At 34.3% G+C, this 18,783-nt stretch overlaps 1 protein-coding gene across 3 annotated transcripts; it reads left to right on the forward strand.

The window, feature by feature from the left end:
* The first annotated feature begins 1,686 nt into the window (after positions 1–1,686).
* Positions 1,687–18,321, forward strand: LOC118263420 (homeobox protein CDX-1). Of its 3 annotated transcripts, none has more exons than XM_035575408.2 (3): positions 1,687–2,157; positions 16,182–16,345; positions 16,628–18,321. In XM_035575408.2, the coding sequence occupies exons 1-3, from the start codon at positions 1,821–1,823 to the stop codon at positions 16,871–16,873; spliced, it is 747 nt and encodes a 248-aa protein (XP_035431301.1). In that variant the 5' UTR covers positions 1,687–1,820; the 3' UTR covers positions 16,874–18,321. The 3 variants fall into 3 exon arrangements, with proteins under 3 accessions (XP_035431301.1, XP_035431302.1, XP_035431303.1); XM_035575409.2 differs by having other exon boundaries at positions 1,688–2,157; positions 16,185–16,345; XM_035575410.2 differs by having other exon boundaries at positions 1,690–2,157; positions 16,200–16,345.
* The last annotated feature ends 462 nt before the right edge of the window (positions 18,322–18,783 follow it).

Below are 18,783 nucleotides of genomic sequence, written 5' to 3' on the forward strand. Positions count from 1 at the left end.
GTGGATAACAACGGAGTTATAAAGATGATAGTTTTAAAAAGTAATCTATTGTTTTCTTTCCCTTTTATGTTACCGAAATGGCCACAGGTGTTGCAAATATAATCTAGGTACTAGGTACTTTAGGGTTATTGAAAACATTAACATAGACAATAGTCTCTATACAAAACATTATATTGCCTGGTATTTTATTCATGAATGAGACGTTATTTTTAACTTTCTACAGATAAGAGAAACAAAAGATGTATCCCTTTGAAGGCGCCGACACCGCGCCACCCGCCGTCGGCGCTTGTCGCTAGGTAGCATGTTTTTAGTTAAATGCAAATATTAACATGTGGTTATTTAAGTATATGTTTGGTTTTAATAAATATTTACGGTGGATATGTAGACAATTTACATTAAATTAGTTTTAACTTAATTTTTTTTATAACTTGATTCATACTTACCTATACTCAGGCTAATAGGTATTTCAAGTTAATATTTTTTTAAATTAATTGCTTTATAAATAACTTGAAGTAATTATTATTATCTACGTAACTACTAATTACCAACAACTCACTTCTGACTATTTTTCATTAGGTTCCTGAAAACTTCAAAAATCAAAAATCTGTAAAATATATTGAAGAGTAGCTAGGACATTGTTTGCATTGCTCATATTTTATTACTATTCAATTAAACAATAATATCTACCTAAACAGTAGGTACAACTCAGATTTTTTAATATTTCTGTGGAAGTTACCACTACAGACTTTATACCTACAACAACTTGAGATATTATCTGCTGCAGTTTTAACAAATAATAAATAACAATTAAATAATAATATTACGCCCATAATATTGCTCAAGGGTAGTCAGATGTGAAACTACCCACTTTTCGCTAGTTTTGCTACGAGACACATACTTAGATACTATTAGGAAATGAGTTAATTTATTATATTATCTCACATGGAGGGCAATGAAATTATACGTAGACTCTTTTACAAGGCACACATTCAGCAGTAACATAAAAAACATAATGTAGAACCTACCTATTACTTGCATTCTAATAGTGTTGTAAATATTACTAAGTCAAGGTTACCAACCTACCTTACTTTATGTAGGTCTCAGGTATATACTAAAGTCTAGACATTTGCAACTTATACATAGCATAAAACATAAATCGTTAGCGATTTTATTACATCGACGACATTAAAACTGAAAGCAAGTCAAGTAAGGACTATCTGGGTAGTGTCGTTGTTGAACATTTCAGCTGTAAGAACCTACTTATGTATTTTCTGTATGCATTAGTTACGCTTATTATATTTTAGTTATTTTTGTGAAAATAAATACCTTAAAATAAGAAAAAATAAAAAAGAAATTTCTAGTCTTTTTTGCACTTCTATCTTTATTATACCAAATAGATTAGGTGAGTACTCGTTAATTTACGTTTAATTGTTTAGCAAAAAAGTAAAGGTAAAGGCTAAAGAAATTTCTCACAAGAGGCGCACTTCATTATGGCAGTGTTCATTATTTTTGTAGTAATTAGGCAAATGAAACGCGAGTGCGGCGGCGGCGCGGCGGAGTGCGGCCGGCGGGCGCAGGCCGGGCGCCGGGGCGGGCCGGGCCGGCTGGCCGCGCTCATTGGCCGCGTCCGACGCCGCCCTCCCAGCCGTCACCGTCCCACCCGGCTGCTACGCTCCCAGCCTGGCTCGCCTCCTTCACCTCGCTCAGTCGCGTCCGCTACGTCGCGTGTGTTGTATCTTGTTTCTCGTGCCGGCACCTGCAGCAGAACGGTGGTGTTGTGACAGCGAGTGTATGTGAGATGCTCGGACGGTGAACAAAGCATGGTGAATTACGTCAACCCGCTCGCCATGTACCAAGGCAAGGGCGGGCAATACGGCAGCGGCTGGTACGGTTGGCAGCACCAAAACTTTGAGGACCAACAGTGGTGTGCGTGGAATGGAGCTCCCGCGGGTGGCGAGTGGGCTCCGGATCCCCATCACTTCCCGAAACGTGAACCTGGGGAGAGGGAAATAGCAGACCTGCCGTCTCCAGCTCGTGGTGACTTGGCCAGCCCCAGTGAAGGCTCGCCAGGGTCCAGGCCTGCACAGCCACCTGCCCCTCCGCGTTCCCCATATGAATGGATGAAGAAGCCAAACTACCAGACACAGCCCAATCCAGGTTTTTATCTTTTTTAATTTTCTAATAGCTATAAGTTTATATAGTTACAAGTACTTACAAACACGCATATATATACACAACCATATTCATATACAAGTAGACATTTGTTGTGTAAAATCTTGTAACCGTTGACGGTAGAAGTTTTATTCCGAATACCCACTGCAAGTGTAATCAAAACATTGCATTAATGATTAACCATTTCAATCTAAAATTAATAAATAAAACAATCATTTACTTGATGACTCAGTTTCCTTGGTGTGTTTTGTAGACAATCACGTTTAAAATATGTTATCATATCCGAATAAACCAAGCAAGCATTCATTAGCAAGTATTAATATAATACAAAACAGGGGTTTCCATGTTATCAATTATACTTACTACATTATTTCGGTTTGTAAGTAATTATTTTGTCTGAGTTGAGAATTATTTTTTCTGCCAGCGGCTTCGGCCGCGTTCCCGTAGAATAAAAAGTATACTATCACCTAAGTTAGCTCATATCCTGTCTGTCTACCAGTTTTCATCAAAATCTGTTCAGCAGTTTTAGCGTGATTGACGGACAAACACCCAAACAAACAAAGTTTTACATTTATTAGTGTGATGAAATACATACTCCTAAATATACATAAACAATTAAATTTATATTGCATGCATCTATTTGCACCAATATAATATTAATTTGACAAATTGTATCGAACTTTCTTTCTTTTAAGACTAATAGATATCATTATTTAATAAATTCTGGACCTTACTTAGTGGGCCGCCATACGGGCCGCACCTTGCCGTGTCTGGTGACGGAGGATTAAATTATATTTAATACCTAGCTGTTGCCCGCGACTTCGTCCGCGTAGAGCAATTACTTCGGATCGTACCTACTATCGGATTTAGATATTAGATTTGGATTAGTCTGGAAGACATCAACCCTATTTTTACTACTGATATCATAGAAGCTGACTACAAATTTAACAGAGACCGGATAGCAGCGCTTTCTAATATTAGAAACTTTTAAACCGCGATTTTCATTCTACCTGTCAAGTGTTGCGATTTTAGCAAACACCTTTATATAGAGTGCTCCCACAGTCCATCACTGGATTGTCACGGGCGCTTGATACAATGGAGTCCATAAATTAATCCCTACATTTGATTAGCTATAGCGAGCCTATATTATGTTGAATACTGATAACGATAAGGCCTGAAAGGAAAATATTGATTTCCCTGTTTTACCTGTCGCATTCCAATCCCCTGATTCATTATTATCTAAACATGAAATAAATAAAATATTGAACTAATTACTGAAATCATGTAGCTGTTGTTTTGGTTATGACTAGACATTAGACAATAATAGTAAAAGAAAGGTTATGTTAATTATACATAATAATGTTGCACCAAAGACATTCATGTAATTGTTTGACAGGGTAACTCAATCAGTTTCAAATATATCTAACCATCGTGTAGCCAAGAAAGAAATACCTGAAAAGTTAATATAGGTACCCAGACTTTAGATAGGTACTCTTTAGTCTCCCTACATCAAACAATTTAGGTCTTAATTGTTTTAAACAACGGATTTGATTACTGTTTTGCTACATATAAGTACATGTAGGTGTATTATCAGAATGCCTATATATCACTGTTACACGTTACCTTAATCTGTATTAATCTGTAGAACTGTTACAAATGTAAATATGAATGCATAGTGTGATCTAGTATTATCGAAAAACCACAGAGTATTTACTTTGTATAATAACTTTTGTTGCTACATGCCATAATGTACACCTCTGCCTACCCCTTCGGGGATAAAAGACGTGACGTTGCATACAATAACGCCTGTTGAACTTGGTGCTTCCAGAATTCTTTAGATTGTCTCACCCATTCATCTAAATCAACAGCAGTGACTATCATGTAGTCTATTCTTCTGGACTATAGACTTCCTCTACATAAGTAAGGAAGACTTTCACGGGGGCGGGCAACGCTTTAACACACCACTCGTGAGTCTAACTCGACCGGAGTGACACCTACCCACCCTGATATACATAATCTCGGCTCAAGTTCCTTTTTAAAAAGTTTTTCTAATGTTGAAGCATAAAGAATACCTAGTCATCAGAAAGAAAATGTTACTAAACCTCCGGCTTACTGATGATGATGTATTTATTACTTTATTCTTCAGCATTTATCCAAGCAATACCCATGATCTATAAAATAAGCACAGCGAGCATTGGGGTTGGACCGACGATGAGGATGTCAAAAACCAAGGTAGATAATTCGTTCGCACCGAAAATACTTTTGAACCTTGTTCCATGATATACATGAAGGACTTGTTCAATTATAAATGCTGGTGAATAATTTCTGAGCGACAGATATTCTGCTCAACTTCACCAATGAAAACGTTAACGTTAAAACGCAAAAAGTCAAATCTTTCTTCGTTTCATCTTTGACAAAACATAAAAACCTGAGGCTCAAAGTTTTTCAGCTTTCATCAGCGGCAGAGTTTTGTATCTTAAGAGTCAAATTAGGGTATCATAATCTCCAAATTTTGCTGAGATTCAAAAGTAACTGTGTTAGTCATGTTAGCCGCATATGAGACGATGGGCAAAATTCACTTAATTATGTTTATTATTTTATGATGAGTTATGTGGTACAATATGTACCGTACTTTACTTACATATTGGCACAGTTTAGCTAACCAGCGCTTCAATTACTCGTAGTATCAATATTATTCGATACTTTTTAAGTTATTTAGAATTGTGATACCTTAAACTGTACCAATACAGTTGAAAATCTATTATTAAATTTCCAGGCATGTTGTGGCTAATCTTAGATGCAGACTTCTAAGCATATACTGTAGCGTAGCGTAGACGCAGTAACAATAACTTCTAGTCGGCATTTCTTTTATCACTGTCCAAAGTGGCCAATGACCATAAAAAAGTTAACTATTGAAAAGTTCCACAAAGATGTAAACATTGTTCGTTTGATGGCTCCATTAGTTCGGTAATTACCTGGGCGTTATAGTTTTTAAAGCATCATTATGAAGTCAGATGTAACTGACCTTAGAATAGTATATTTGTTATTTATAAATGGTAGTTAATAAGTGGTATCTACTTCAGTAGTATTTTGCATGGTACTAATTTTCTGTCCGTGGATAATCCGGCGTGATCAAATGAAAAAAAAGTAGCCTATACACTCTCCAGCGTCTTAAATATAGTCATACACGAAAAGACACCATCTTATAGCAAATGCTTCATTGCGACATAAAAGAAAGACAAAAAACACTTTATATTAATTTCTATGTAATAAGGATCCAGAACAATAAAAATGGAAATAAAAAAGATAAAATAATACAGACTCAGTACGACAATATAGTTTATTTAAATAGTAACTAATTTATAATTTTAGTTAATTTATTAATTCAAATTTCATACACAAAATTAGCACATTCGAAAAAAAATTGTAACTGAAACTTTAAAAATCAAATCTAGAATTTTGTGTCGATTAATTTTTAAAATTATAAAGTAAATAAAATTTAATTAGTAAAGTCGTAAAGTAAAAAAAAGCACTAAGGCAACACAAGTCTGTATATTAAAAGATCCATTTATTTTTAAACATTAGTACATACAATTTTATTTCCAGTATATATTGGGATCTAATTAGAGTAAAAAATTCCATATATTTGAAATTGAAATGATAATTATTTACATTTACATGTTCAATAATTTTATGCACGAATAATTGAATAAGAAACAGTCATTGGCATAGAAAATGTCAAACACGTCTTAAATAAAAACATGTTGACATAAAGTCATAAAATGCTTTAAACACATTTTATTGAAAACTAATAAGATAAAAAATTTAAAAAAGAGGTGTTAAATAAAAATGCAATTCTTGTTTCATTATTCATTTGAATACTTTGATCTTTAAGGAAAGTCATAGCGGACATTTGGAAATAACTTTAATTTGAAAATTTTAACATCGTTCAGTTACCTTTTGTGACTCCAATTAGTCCATCAGGTTATAAGTAAAATTATTTGATTCAACTTATACCGAACATTTAAGTAATTTAGTTACAAAGACATAAAATTAAGTGTCTCGTTTTATTTTAATTTTACACTAAAGATAACAAAGAAAAACAAAATATTTTACTTAAAACTCAATTTAATATTTGATGGCAGAATGTAAGTAGATATTTATATTTAAATAGCCATTTTAATCCCTGTATTTATAATTAAAAATAATTCAAAACAGTTTATGGTAAAGACAACTTAAAATGAATCTCTTCACGGATAGTCTGTATGTGTGATGTAGATCTTCTTTCAATACCCTCGTTAAGTTTTCATTCATCAAGTCAGTTATTGGCAGATAAGTTCATGTATATTCCATATAAGATATATAAAAATATCTATAAGTTAAACTAACAAAAAATTCAGCAGTGGTCAAGCAACTTCGTAACATATTCGTCGCACAAGCGCTTCGTAGTCGTTGCGTAGACGCCGCGTAGGCTTTCGTAGATGCGCTGTAGGCTTTCCGTAGCCGGTCCGTAGACGCTTCGTAGACGCTATTTATCTTGGTTTAGACATGATGGGATGTCCAGAAAAGGCTACCGTTCATTACTTGGCTTTGTAATATGATATAATTAAAACTAGTACATAATAACATCACGCCTTTAATGCTCAGGGTTATGCAGATGTACATTCAATTATCGTCAGTTATATGCGGCCTATGCATTCATACTTTGCGTAAAGTAGACCAGATAAATAGTAAAAATACAAAATCAATAAGAACAATCTCTAGTTTTGAGGGGAAATCAATTGAAAATGGCACTTTTTGCTTAAAAAAAAAATAGAATGAATGTTTAGGTGTTCATTTTTCTAAATGGTTTAATTGACAACATTTCAAAACTGATACGACATGGAAACAAAAATACCATTTCTTTATTTTCGTATCCTGAGTTCAAATATATTTATGTCATATTTTTTTTATTTTTTATTTCTGAGAAAAATAATTAAAATCACAAAACGTGTCATGACGTCATACATACGGCAGAATGCAGTCGTTACCTTTGCCTTAGCAATCATGGTTTCAAATGAAAACATCAAGTGTCAAATGTCAATGTTTAATGTCACTTGAAGCTGTAACTTTTATTTACATTCGAAATCGAAATTGATTTTACACAATATTTTCCTATCGAATCGACACACTGCTTATTGTTATTATTCACAACTGTTGATTGACATTATTTCGTCAATAAAATGGATTTCAATGAAACATATACGCCAATGAAGGATCCAAAATATTGTTTTGTACCAGCCTGCAAAAACAACACTGCCAATACGTATTTCTGCAAAATTGTAGCATTCATTTTCGTGCATATATTGCAATAGCATTAAATCAACTTTCGGCAAGTTTCTGCAATCGGCAACTAGGAATCATATAATTATAACAACACAAATAACAAAATCTGAAATCACACAAACACAAGCGCACCAACGGCCAACGAGTTTGACAAGCTTAGTGTTGCCAACTTTATTTTTACCAGCCCACCAAATGAGGCCGTGAAAACCACCAGAAACCACTAAATCTTAGCGGCCTCTCAAACCACCAGATTTCCTCAAGATCATCACAGAATCTAAAAAAAGGGATTATGAATAATATTTTCATGGCCCCCTTTACTCTTTCAATAAGCACGCACATTATTTAAAAGGGTTTTATTTTAATTGTATTATTAGATTTTTGTGCTTAATATAACCTACATATAATATATTTTGAAATATTCTTTATATAAACTGACTTTTTAGATAGACTGCTTCAAAAAGTTTTGATTCTGTTTTTTTTACTTTTTTTTACTGAACTCTGGTTTTCATGAGTTTCAAGTTTCCTGATCAGGCGGTGGTACTTTCTGTTTCATAGATGTTAAGTGAATTTCAAATCGGTACCCCAAATAGCATTTCATATCTATAAAATCTTTAATATTGCGTAAAAATATTTACCTTCTGAGTAGGCAATATTATCTTGCCAACAAGTGTATCAATTAATTATTTTTAACTAGAAATCATACAGCATTTTAGTAGTGTTAGCGGTTAATTTGTAACTTACCACTAACTGAAACAATCTAGTCACTAAAATATCCACTAGCCACTAAAACCAATATTTTCCCGCTCAAACACATATCTAAACCACCAGATCTAGTGGAAATTCCACTAAGTTGGCAACACTGGACAAGCTGTCAGTGACATTACATTTGACATCTACTAGGTTTTTATACGGATCTAAGTGAGGCAAAGGTATTATCGCCATTCTACCGTAATTTGGCACTTACGTCTTTTTAGAATACACTGAATTTCAAACTCGAAATTATGAATGAAAAGTACATAATTTCGAAAAATGAAAAAATATGGGTGCCCTAGTTTTCGATTTACTTTTATATAACATAATAATACATGCATGTTAAAAATATGAAATGTTGTCAATTATTGTTCTGCGGTAATTACGGGAAACTAGTTTTTCTATAAATTAATTATTACCTTATTTAGGCGACTTAGTAAATAACAAAAAAAAATGTATAAAGTATAAAAATATAAAGCAGATTAAATAAAGATATTTGTTAGTCCGAGTGAATAGGTTGCTTATGGGCAGACGTGCTCCATCGTAGGCCACATCATCACTTACCATCAGGTGAGATAGCGGCCAAACGTCGTCCCATTTAACAATAAAAAAAAAAAAAAAAAACTGAAATATTCTCTTTATTTACGTGCTAAATACATAACATATAACATAACATACAAAATATTTATACTTTTATTTAAATATAGGCTAAGTGTTTAGTTATAAAAAAATAACAGTTGTTATAACTAATATGTTTTATAGACATTTAATTTATGGACAATAGATGAACTCAGGAATAAGACATTTATTGAAAAAATAAATTCCGGTTTTTTTCATGCAAGTACTGTACAAAAGTTAAATAGGGTAACTAAAATTTTAGATAGAAGAGTAACTGAGAAGAAACCTGTTTCAAAACACAAAAACGACTATTAATCCGTGTATTTTAATTAACAATAGATACAAAATTCGTAACCAACTCATCAATAATTATTTTCCTATAACACAAAACATTAATTAATTTTATAAGTATTATAATATTTCACGTTTATCATCTGTAACTAATATATAAATTAGTAGATATCCAAGATGGCGCCGGCGTATTGCGCGCGCATGCAACGTGTTTCCTTATATGCGATGCAGTGTGGGTTGGGCAGGTAACAGAAGTATTTATATTATTATACAAAACTACTATAGATACGCTATTAGGTACGGTACGGTGAGCTGCGGACTACCTAGCGGGTTTCCGGCTTAGAAGAACGGGGTAATTTTTAGTCAGTAAGAGTCTGACACTCCCTATTCGCCCAAGGCGGGAGAAGTCATAATGATAACTTAAAAAATGTCTACAAAAGGTACGGTACGGTAGGAAATGAGGTTCTATTTCGGAGGTAAGGTTTTCTTAACCTAGTAGGTTAAGAAAATATATCAAAATTATTCGGTTATTTTTGATATAGCCTAATAGTTAGTATTCTTTGATGCTTATTTCTGATTCCCAAATAACTACCTAGAACTATTTAGCTACCTATTGTCGAATTTTACCTAAAACATGAATGAGTTTAATCTTAGAAATACGGTTGTTTTCGGAATCTAAACTATAACATTATATTAACACTAACTTTTTTTAAGCATAGTTGTTTTTCTGTATAATAAGAAGTCAGTTTGTGTACTGCAAAGAGATAATAGGGTATACATATTTCCAGGCAGAATCCTATTTTATTAAGTTCTTTTGATTTTAAGAGGGTGTATAATTTTTTTAACTGTATAAGTATATAGTTTTAAGTTAAGTTATTCCAATAAATGTCTACATAGTATGTAGAAAATTAATTTCAGGGGTCAAATAAAAGTAACACCGTATTGTAAAGATATATTATAGCTTAAAACTGATTTTCGAGATTTGTAAAAATTTTGGATCGTTTTATTTTTATAGTTGACCGAATTTTCTAGTTATAAAACAACATAGTTTCTGCAATTAATTGGTTTTAAGTGCTGAAATAAATCAATCAATTATATTTAGGTATTTAACACTATACCGTGTTAAAACAGGAGGTTGTAAATGGATGTGGTAGTAAATAAATTATTTAAATAAATCTTTAGATATTTTGGGAAAATAATTGTGACATGTATTCGTCGTATTGAAGATTTGTACACCTATTACCTTGTATTTATTTAATTTTTTATCTTGTACATCACGTCTTGCTTTACTTTCAAAAATACAAGGCAAGGCTCTTTTTTTATTCAGGTAAAAACATTTTTATTTCTTGGAATTCATATATAAGCGTAACGTATGCATAACTTTATGATCATTATAGCCAAAAAATTCTCATGAATGATATAATATACGTATTCATAAGCTTTTTGGTGAGATGCCGTAAAATTGTAAACAAACTTTTTTAATTGATCATCCTAACTAGCAGGAATGAAAACAGCAACATTTAAAATTAAATGCAATGACAATATTACAATGCACATTTTGTGTTTGTCACCCTTCCTAACTCATAATTTTATCAAGTGGTAGTTATTATCACTGGGTGTAAAATTAGATGTGTTATTTTGCGTTTACCCGAATGGCTGTGTTAACGCGTGCCCTGGGAGTGAGTGCATAGAGCGAGCAATTAATCCCGGGCGCCGGGGCGCGGGATGCCCCGACTCCCGGCGACAATCACTGGCAACGGCGCCCCCGGGACCTAACTGAACAAGTTAAATCTTTGCCAACTTGCTCCGCGCGACCGCTGTGCCGCAATCCGATATTATATGTATTGCCAAGTTGCTGCACTGAGACAAAAATACGCTCCCGATTTGTTTTAAAGTAAAATCGCTTTCAGAATGTTTCACATTTTTGTGTTACACCTTACACGTGGTTGGACCAATTATCTCTGACTAAAAGATGAAATTCGCAGATAATGAATTTCACGCGAATTTTGAGCACATGTTACTCAGATTCCGTATTGCAAAGATTTGTGTTACGTTACATCAATACAAAGTCAGGTTTACACATGTAATACTTGTTTACATTATAGTTGTGTCCACAGCGTCCTTCCCGACCGGCTTTCTGTTTACAATACCTTTTTCTGCCTTTATTTATCTTGTAGCCGTGTTTGCACAAAGTTGAGGACATTCGAAGAAATAAATCTCCATTTGTCTACATTCACCAATCCCGAGTCACGGCGGGAGATTACTGTCGACATTTCACGCTCTCGGAGATAAATATATCAGCGCTGACAAATGCCTTGCGGAACACAAAACATGAATGGGTCTCGAGAAATTATTTCGGACGGTGTTGAAGGCTCTCTCTTGTTTATGCGGTAGGTTCTCGACGGGAGTTCGCAAAAAATACGGGAGCGGACAGTAGGCGGGGATTATCAGTCATCAGTTTTTCTATGTTTTGTAAATAATGTCTTCTTCGGGTGTCCCACCGGACGTCAATTGACTTTCATTTCACGTGCTGTGCGTAACTAAAACAGTTTGTAACGCATGAGTTCATCAATTCATGTCATTGCGTCTCGCCTGACGTCTGCCATCGATCATGCAGATTCGGTAATTGACGCAAATACCTCACGCTTACCGATTCATTATTGCGCTGCGAGTACACAGTATGTTTGTGCTTTGTTTTGACGCCAAAAACAATAAACTAACTTTGATTAATCGGATGATTGATAACAGTTTGGAGTTATTTTTTTTGGTTTCTTTTGTTGAATAAGAACAAACTAAAGTGATCGACTGTGTATCGACGAAGGATCAATAAACATCTTGTCAACTCGGCCTACAATGGAAGTTAACGCGGATATAATTTGAAATCGACCGCTTTTGATTCATAATTTTCTAGGCGAGGTTACATTATAGTTCCCGCGGGAGTGAACAGGTTCACGAGATGTCCTCCATCCTCCCAGTTTTATCTATTTGGAGCATATGAGCAGCAAAAACCATCAAGTTATAGATAAAATCCAAACAAATCTCTGAAATCAGATTTAAGAGCAATCAAAGCGACACTCATCTCGAGCTGAAGTATCAGAATGATTCTTTTGGCAGTATTTATAATCGTGATAGCCGATAGCCGCGCCCTCGTCCATCAAAAACGCATTACAGGCGCTTACAAGAAGGTAACCGCGCGATATGACGAGCGTTTGAGTCAACATGTTCAAAGACACCGCTATCGGAGCTGAGTTGCGATTATCGCGCGTTAACTGAAAGCGGGATTTCGGCAGGCCGACAAAGCCGCGAGCGACGCTGATAACTACCCGATTAATAGTTTTCCTTTCACAATTAAACCCGAGTAGGTACGTGTTCGACAAGCAATCGGTTATGTACGATAATGTATACATAATTTATCTTGTAATTCTATTATACTCGCATGTCATAGTTACATGCAAAATTTTTGATAGTACATACGCGGAAACGGGAGAGCGATCATCCTCTTTTAAAAAAGGAACGATAAAGAGAATCGCACCGTCTCGAAGTTTGGACGATATCAGATATATGGCCGTTTTATTGCATGCGATAAAACTATCTAGTATTAGCTATTATGATTGTACGATGTAGACTGAATGGGACCAATGACTCCGCTGAACTTTTAAACCAGACCCGGTAGTTTATTATTGACAAAAAGTTAGAATACTATTGTGAAGGAATCATCAGACAATTATAATTAAGGCCGATACGTTTCCAGCTCTTCGCTTCGTGACGTTTTCGAACCACGATAGAGGTTTATCTTGAAGTAAATGAGTGATTTGTCTTATCATAAATCCTATATTGTAATAGTCATAAGTTGTATACTATAACACATTCTGAAATACGTTTATAGTGTACAATTATTAAGTTATATTACAGTGATTTAGTGTGGGAAAATAAACGATGAATTGACCGATTACGTCGGTCATATCTATAGTTAAACTTGACCACTTTATTGCATAGTTGGTCAAACATAAATACAAGAAATTAATGTAATCAATTACATAAAAGTGATACTAAGTTAAAATCAGTCTTTTGCCTCGTGATTTTTCAATATAAGAAAAATATCTTAAAAATCTTTTAATCGGTAAGATATAGGATTATGATATAACATCTATGATTATATAGAACCCGTTTTTTATCATATATTGGATGAGTGTTGTTTTGTTTATTATTCATTGCTTCAAATATAACTAGTTACACTATGAATTAGTCTCTGTCCGCGTAAGACTAGATTAGGGTGATGACAAATCTTGCGGCTTTATGAATCTGCTAAAACTTGCGTTGGCATATAACCTGGTGAAGTTGGCCCGGTTTATCTGTCACTCGGCCTATCTGAGTGCCTATGCACCTATTTGTCCATGATAACCGCTGACTAAACAGTATTCGCCGCCGCCCTCCGGCGCGCCCGCCCGCACTGTTTGCCCATCACAAACAACCAAGTATTTTTTGGTTAAATCTTACCATGATAATGCAGCTATTTACATTATTAGTTGCACCATAAATTTACTAATTTCCACGCTCATTTTTGAAGACAATTAAGCTGTAAATTATTTAAAACTTCCACTATTTATTTAATAAATATTCGCTTCTTTATCCTCACATATTATAAACGAGGATTTTTGAATGTCAACAACATTTAAAGTAGAACAATAGAAGTAAACGAAAACATTACGATACTAAGGGTGACCTTCAGTCCCACTTATCTACAAGAGTAGGACGTGACTATTTGATATACGTACAATTATTCATACAGGTATTTAGAAAGTAGGTTCGTATTCATTTGATATGCGTCAGGATTGATAAAAAAAAATGGTCAGTTTTTTCGTGGTTCGTCTCCACGGCAGTTTGCCGTAGTTGTTAGCGCCTGCTATCAAACGCCGCATCGGTTGTATCGCCTATGGATGGAACACATTTCTGTTTGTCTTACTAGTTATCTGCCATCCCCTTTTGTTTGCTCCCCTAACCGGAAATTTATTTAAGTTATAATTTTCTGTCATTGGAACACTGTAAAGAGTTATCTTGTAAACTTTGTAATGTAGCAAAACATGTCAGTGTGTTGTCTTTTGACCCGTTACGGTGCATCCAATATCGTCGCTGTTATAATGTTGTAAACATTGTAATATGTAGCCGCGTTGTATCTACATCGTATAACATACTTGTCAAGCCCTAATAAAATTCAATTGCCTTTTTAAAGTGTAAGGTTAGTTACCTTTGCTTTGTTATTGTTTACGCGGTAATGTAATGATAGTGTAACAATATCAATTTGTTTGAACTTGAAATGCAACTTGTATTTGCTTTTGTTATTCATATTTATTTATTTGTTACTTACTATATGCTGTATTTATGCACCGTTTCTTCCTTTGGGTAGAGGAATACTGAAAAGTGGTGGAAAACGTCATTAATAAAGGTTTTCTACTGTTTAATACTGACTGACAGATCGCAGTTACACTAGCCGATTTCTGAACTGTCGTATTGATTTTTTTAACGATTCATGTCAATTGCACAATATATGCAATACCTATATGGAAGATACACGAAGCTGGCAGGTGTTCAATGATTACAATTGTAGCGTAAACGTTACGTAAAATGTCTAATTCCTCAGCGATTCTCTCGCGGGTGACAAACATAATTTATGAAGTTCTTAATACCGAGATAAGGAATATTTACACACTCCGAGTAGGTACACAAGCAGACACCTCACCTCTGTCTTAGTATTATGTACATAGATATACGTATCATGGTAATTTTACTCGTTGAGACATCTACACTACAGATAAAAAATTGTAAACAAAATTTACATTTTCGACACTACGAAAAATCCCACAGAATTCCCCCATTTCATACAGATTTAATGTATAATCTGTGTGTCTACATAACTGTTGTAAAGTTTAAACGTAAATATCACTCAAAGATCCTCTCAGATAGTGGGTTTTCGAGTCTTGAACACCTACTATTTATGTACCAAAACACACAAAGATACTATGCGGCCTTGTATTTGTTACGCAACTTTTGCTTAAAGTTTTGTAAAGCAAAAATTAAAAAATACGGAACTATTCATCACTTACAATATTAATTGTATTATAAATTACCATATATTTAGTTTCTTATTACATTAGTACATTTATCTTGGGCAATATTTGCTATGGTCTTATACAAATATGAAATGAATTGCATACCTGACTAATGTCTTGCAATTCCTTGTCACATTTTATCATTACTAAAACATTAACGTTTCAATTGATAATATACAATCTTGCGTTTGTTAAATAAGACAATCATAAATTATACTACAGTCCATTGTATGGAAGTATTGAATAATTCTGAAATGTTAAGAAAAAGTTAGATGTAATTTAATATTTAACAAATATTCTAACCACATATTAAGGAAGACAAATTGCTTAGTTAAACATTGCAAATAAATTCTCATACATTACCTAAAAAACATAAAACAAATCAATATTTAAAACATTTAAACGCCCAAATCTATGCAAAAACATTTCAAACTACATACTTACATAAGAAAATCATGTACTGTAAAGAAACAGTATGGTATAGGAACATCTCACGCAGTGTTTGGGGTGTGGGTATGTCAGCGCCTCAGCGGTCGCAAGGTGTGGTCCCGACTTGATCCACGTTAAGCCGCGAGCGCGCGGCGTCCCTTGATCGCACCGCCTGGATTTACCTTATCGAGCCCTCGGGATTTGTTCCCTCACAACTCTCCCTAACATTACGTTCCGCGGCTGCGTGCCTCGTTACGAGAATATAAAAGACTTTTCATGGAGTAAATCGAGGAATTATGTTCCACTAAAGTTGTGGTTAGGATAACGGCCACTTACAAGATTAATGTGTAATGTTTTTTAACTTTTTTGGTTATTAAATGGGTGGATTGAACGTTTCATTTATAATTTACTTTAGATATATGCTAAAGATTATGTTTAAGTCTTTGCAATAAGAAGAATCTGAGGTGAAATCTATATAATATTTAATAGAAGATGACGTTGTTGCAGGTAAAACGCGCACGAAAGACAAATACCGCGTGGTGTACAGTGACCATCAAAGGCTCGAACTGGAGAAGGAGTTCCACTATAGCCGTTACATCACTATAAGGCGCAAAGCTGAACTGGCCGTCAGCTTAGGACTCTCTGAGAGACAGGTAATTATATTATTTACTACTACTAATTTAAATCTTTGCTAAGGGATGATATTTTGTTACTCAAGAGCTAATCTTGCGTGTAGAAGGTGGTAGCAGAACCTTAACGATAGCTTCACTCACATAAAGGAAAAGCACATGGTATTTAAACAAAGTCTAATGTTAGCGATGTAACAGTTATACAAGACATGAACGATATAATACTGCTAGTACTCCACCACATACTAATGACGAAAATGCACAATTAGCTGTATTTATGTACTAACAAAATAATTATTGTTTTAGGTAAAAATCTGGTTCCAAAACCGACGCGCCAAGGAGCGCAAACAGGTGAAGAAACGCGAAGAAGTGGTGATGAAAGAGAAGGGAGATCACGCGTCGTTGCAGCACGCACAGTTGCACCATGCGACGATGTTACATCATCAGCAGATGATGAATGGTATGATGCACCACCACCACTACCACCAGGGGGTGTTGCAGGGCGTGCCCGAGCCGCTGGTGCCGGGCGTGCCCCCCGTGCCGTTGCTGTGACCTCACCAGCAACACTACTGCGCACACAGTGACAACTTCGCGTAGTGACATTAAGCGGTGTCCGCCACACCGTCGCTCCTTGCACGCTGAACAATGCCCCCACAAGGCGGCCCAGTGCATTCACAATATTAATGTGTGATATATTCAGTGCAATCATGTGGAATATTAGCGTCGGAATTCCAGATGAAGAATTAAAACTTTTAATACTCCTTCGTACTACACTGTAGTACTTTAAAGCTGTAAGCGGAGACACTTAAGCAAGTTCCTGGAGTAAAGGCTTTTTCTTTAATGAGATACTTGCCACATGCCCGGTGCATGTTCTCACAACTACAACCGTTATTGAAATAGTCGGTACATCAAGAATGGGACTTTTTGGTTTTAGACTTAATTGTAGTTATCTAAGTGTTCACGCCTTATAGCAATTTCAGTACCTTTCCTTTAAAACGGTACGGATTAATGTAATGTATTGAATTTCGTCACTTGAATGTAAATATAGATATAACTATATTTTTATATTATTATTACGGTTAAGTATTATTACATTGATTGTTTTTAAGCGGTTTATTTATTTCTCAATGCTGCAAGTGCCTTTTCAGAGAATTAAATTAAGTAGTTTGTGTAGGTATTAAAGCAAAGATTGTGTAGATTTGTTTGCAAAATTGAATAATAAATAAATATAATTAATTAATGATTTAATTGTACATACCATTGTTTCGTAATTGATAACGATAGGTGATGTTTATATATTTTGATTGAGTTGAATAATTTTACATTCATTGCGAATCTCATGACTTCACGTATGCAGTGAAATGTGCTAATGTATGGCATGAAATTGATTATTTATCTTCGCATTTGTGGCCTTGAGAAGTAGGTGCAACATTTTTATGTTCAATGAGATTATTGCTAGTATTAAATGTTCTGTAAATAATAGCTTACATTTAGAATAATTTATTCTTATTCCAATTTCTATAGCATACACAATGAAGAATTATCACTGAATTCACAAATGACATTGTTTACAAAAATCACGATTTGTTTGGGAGAAAATGTTAACATAGTAATAATATATTGGAACGGTTACATTTTTAGTATACGTACATAATATGTTCTGGATAACTATTATGTTAGAGAAATGAGTTGATTTGAAAATGATATCGGAATTATATACCTGTATATCATCCTAATAGAATGCCCAGTGATAAAATGTAACGTGATTGTTTTGTCCTTTTGTTTTCTGGTAATATTTATGTATAATATTGTGGTGCTAACAATATTCATTTCCATTTATACTTGTATAAAGAGTTTGTACATGAATAATTGTCATATGTGCTTGTTGTATTCAAGTTTGATGTTTGAAAAATCGTTTGTGAACACATGATTTGTTAGAATTTACGAAGCACTATCACGGAACACATTTGATGAACTAAATAAATTCATGTTAATCTACACTATGTTGTATCTTTTTCCTGATCTTCAATATAACAACAAAGGCTCGCGATTTATTTGAATAATTGCGATTAGTCGCGGTAAATTTATGGCCACGTTTTACAAATGCGTAGATTGCTTTGTTTTCGAAGTGTCGGCTTTATGTACGAAGCTTCGCTTGCCGACGGCTTTTGAAGCGTCCATTGTGCCTAAGTTATAATTAAGACGCATGATTATGTAGTATATTATAAACTTGTTTGTTTGATTTCTTGGTCAACCTAATTGTTAGGAATGTTTGTGTTATATAAAATATCTAGTAGGAATGCAGTTAGAAACGTTAACAGTTTAATACATAAGTATTCGAATTTTTACTTTTTACGAAGAAGAAATATTTCTTAGCTTTTGCGCACCTACTAAACCTATTCAATTATTTATTTATTTAAGATTGACCGTAATCAATAACAAACCTTTTACATGTTTCGTTC

The sequence above is a fragment of the Spodoptera frugiperda genome, chromosome 27 (assembly GCF_023101765.2).
Source record: "Spodoptera frugiperda isolate SF20-4 chromosome 27, AGI-APGP_CSIRO_Sfru_2.0, whole genome shotgun sequence".
In the NCBI taxonomy this organism is placed as follows: Eukaryota; Metazoa; Arthropoda; class Insecta; order Lepidoptera; family Noctuidae; genus Spodoptera; species Spodoptera frugiperda.

What these genes read in the sequence shown, in the direction of transcription:
- LOC118263420 (XM_035575408.2), top strand. Translation starts at nt 1,821, where the DNA reads ATGGTGAATTACGTCAACCCGCTCGCCATGTACCAAGGCAAGGGCGGG. An exon ending in CCAGACACAGCCCAATCCAG is followed by an intron (nt 2,158 to 16,181) that starts GTTTTTATCTTT and finishes AATATTTAATAG; the next exon opens with AAGATGACGTTGTTGCAGGT. An exon ending in TAGGACTCTCTGAGAGACAG is followed by an intron (nt 16,346 to 16,627) that starts GTAATTATATTA and finishes TTATTGTTTTAG; the next exon opens with GTAAAAATCTGGTTCCAAAA.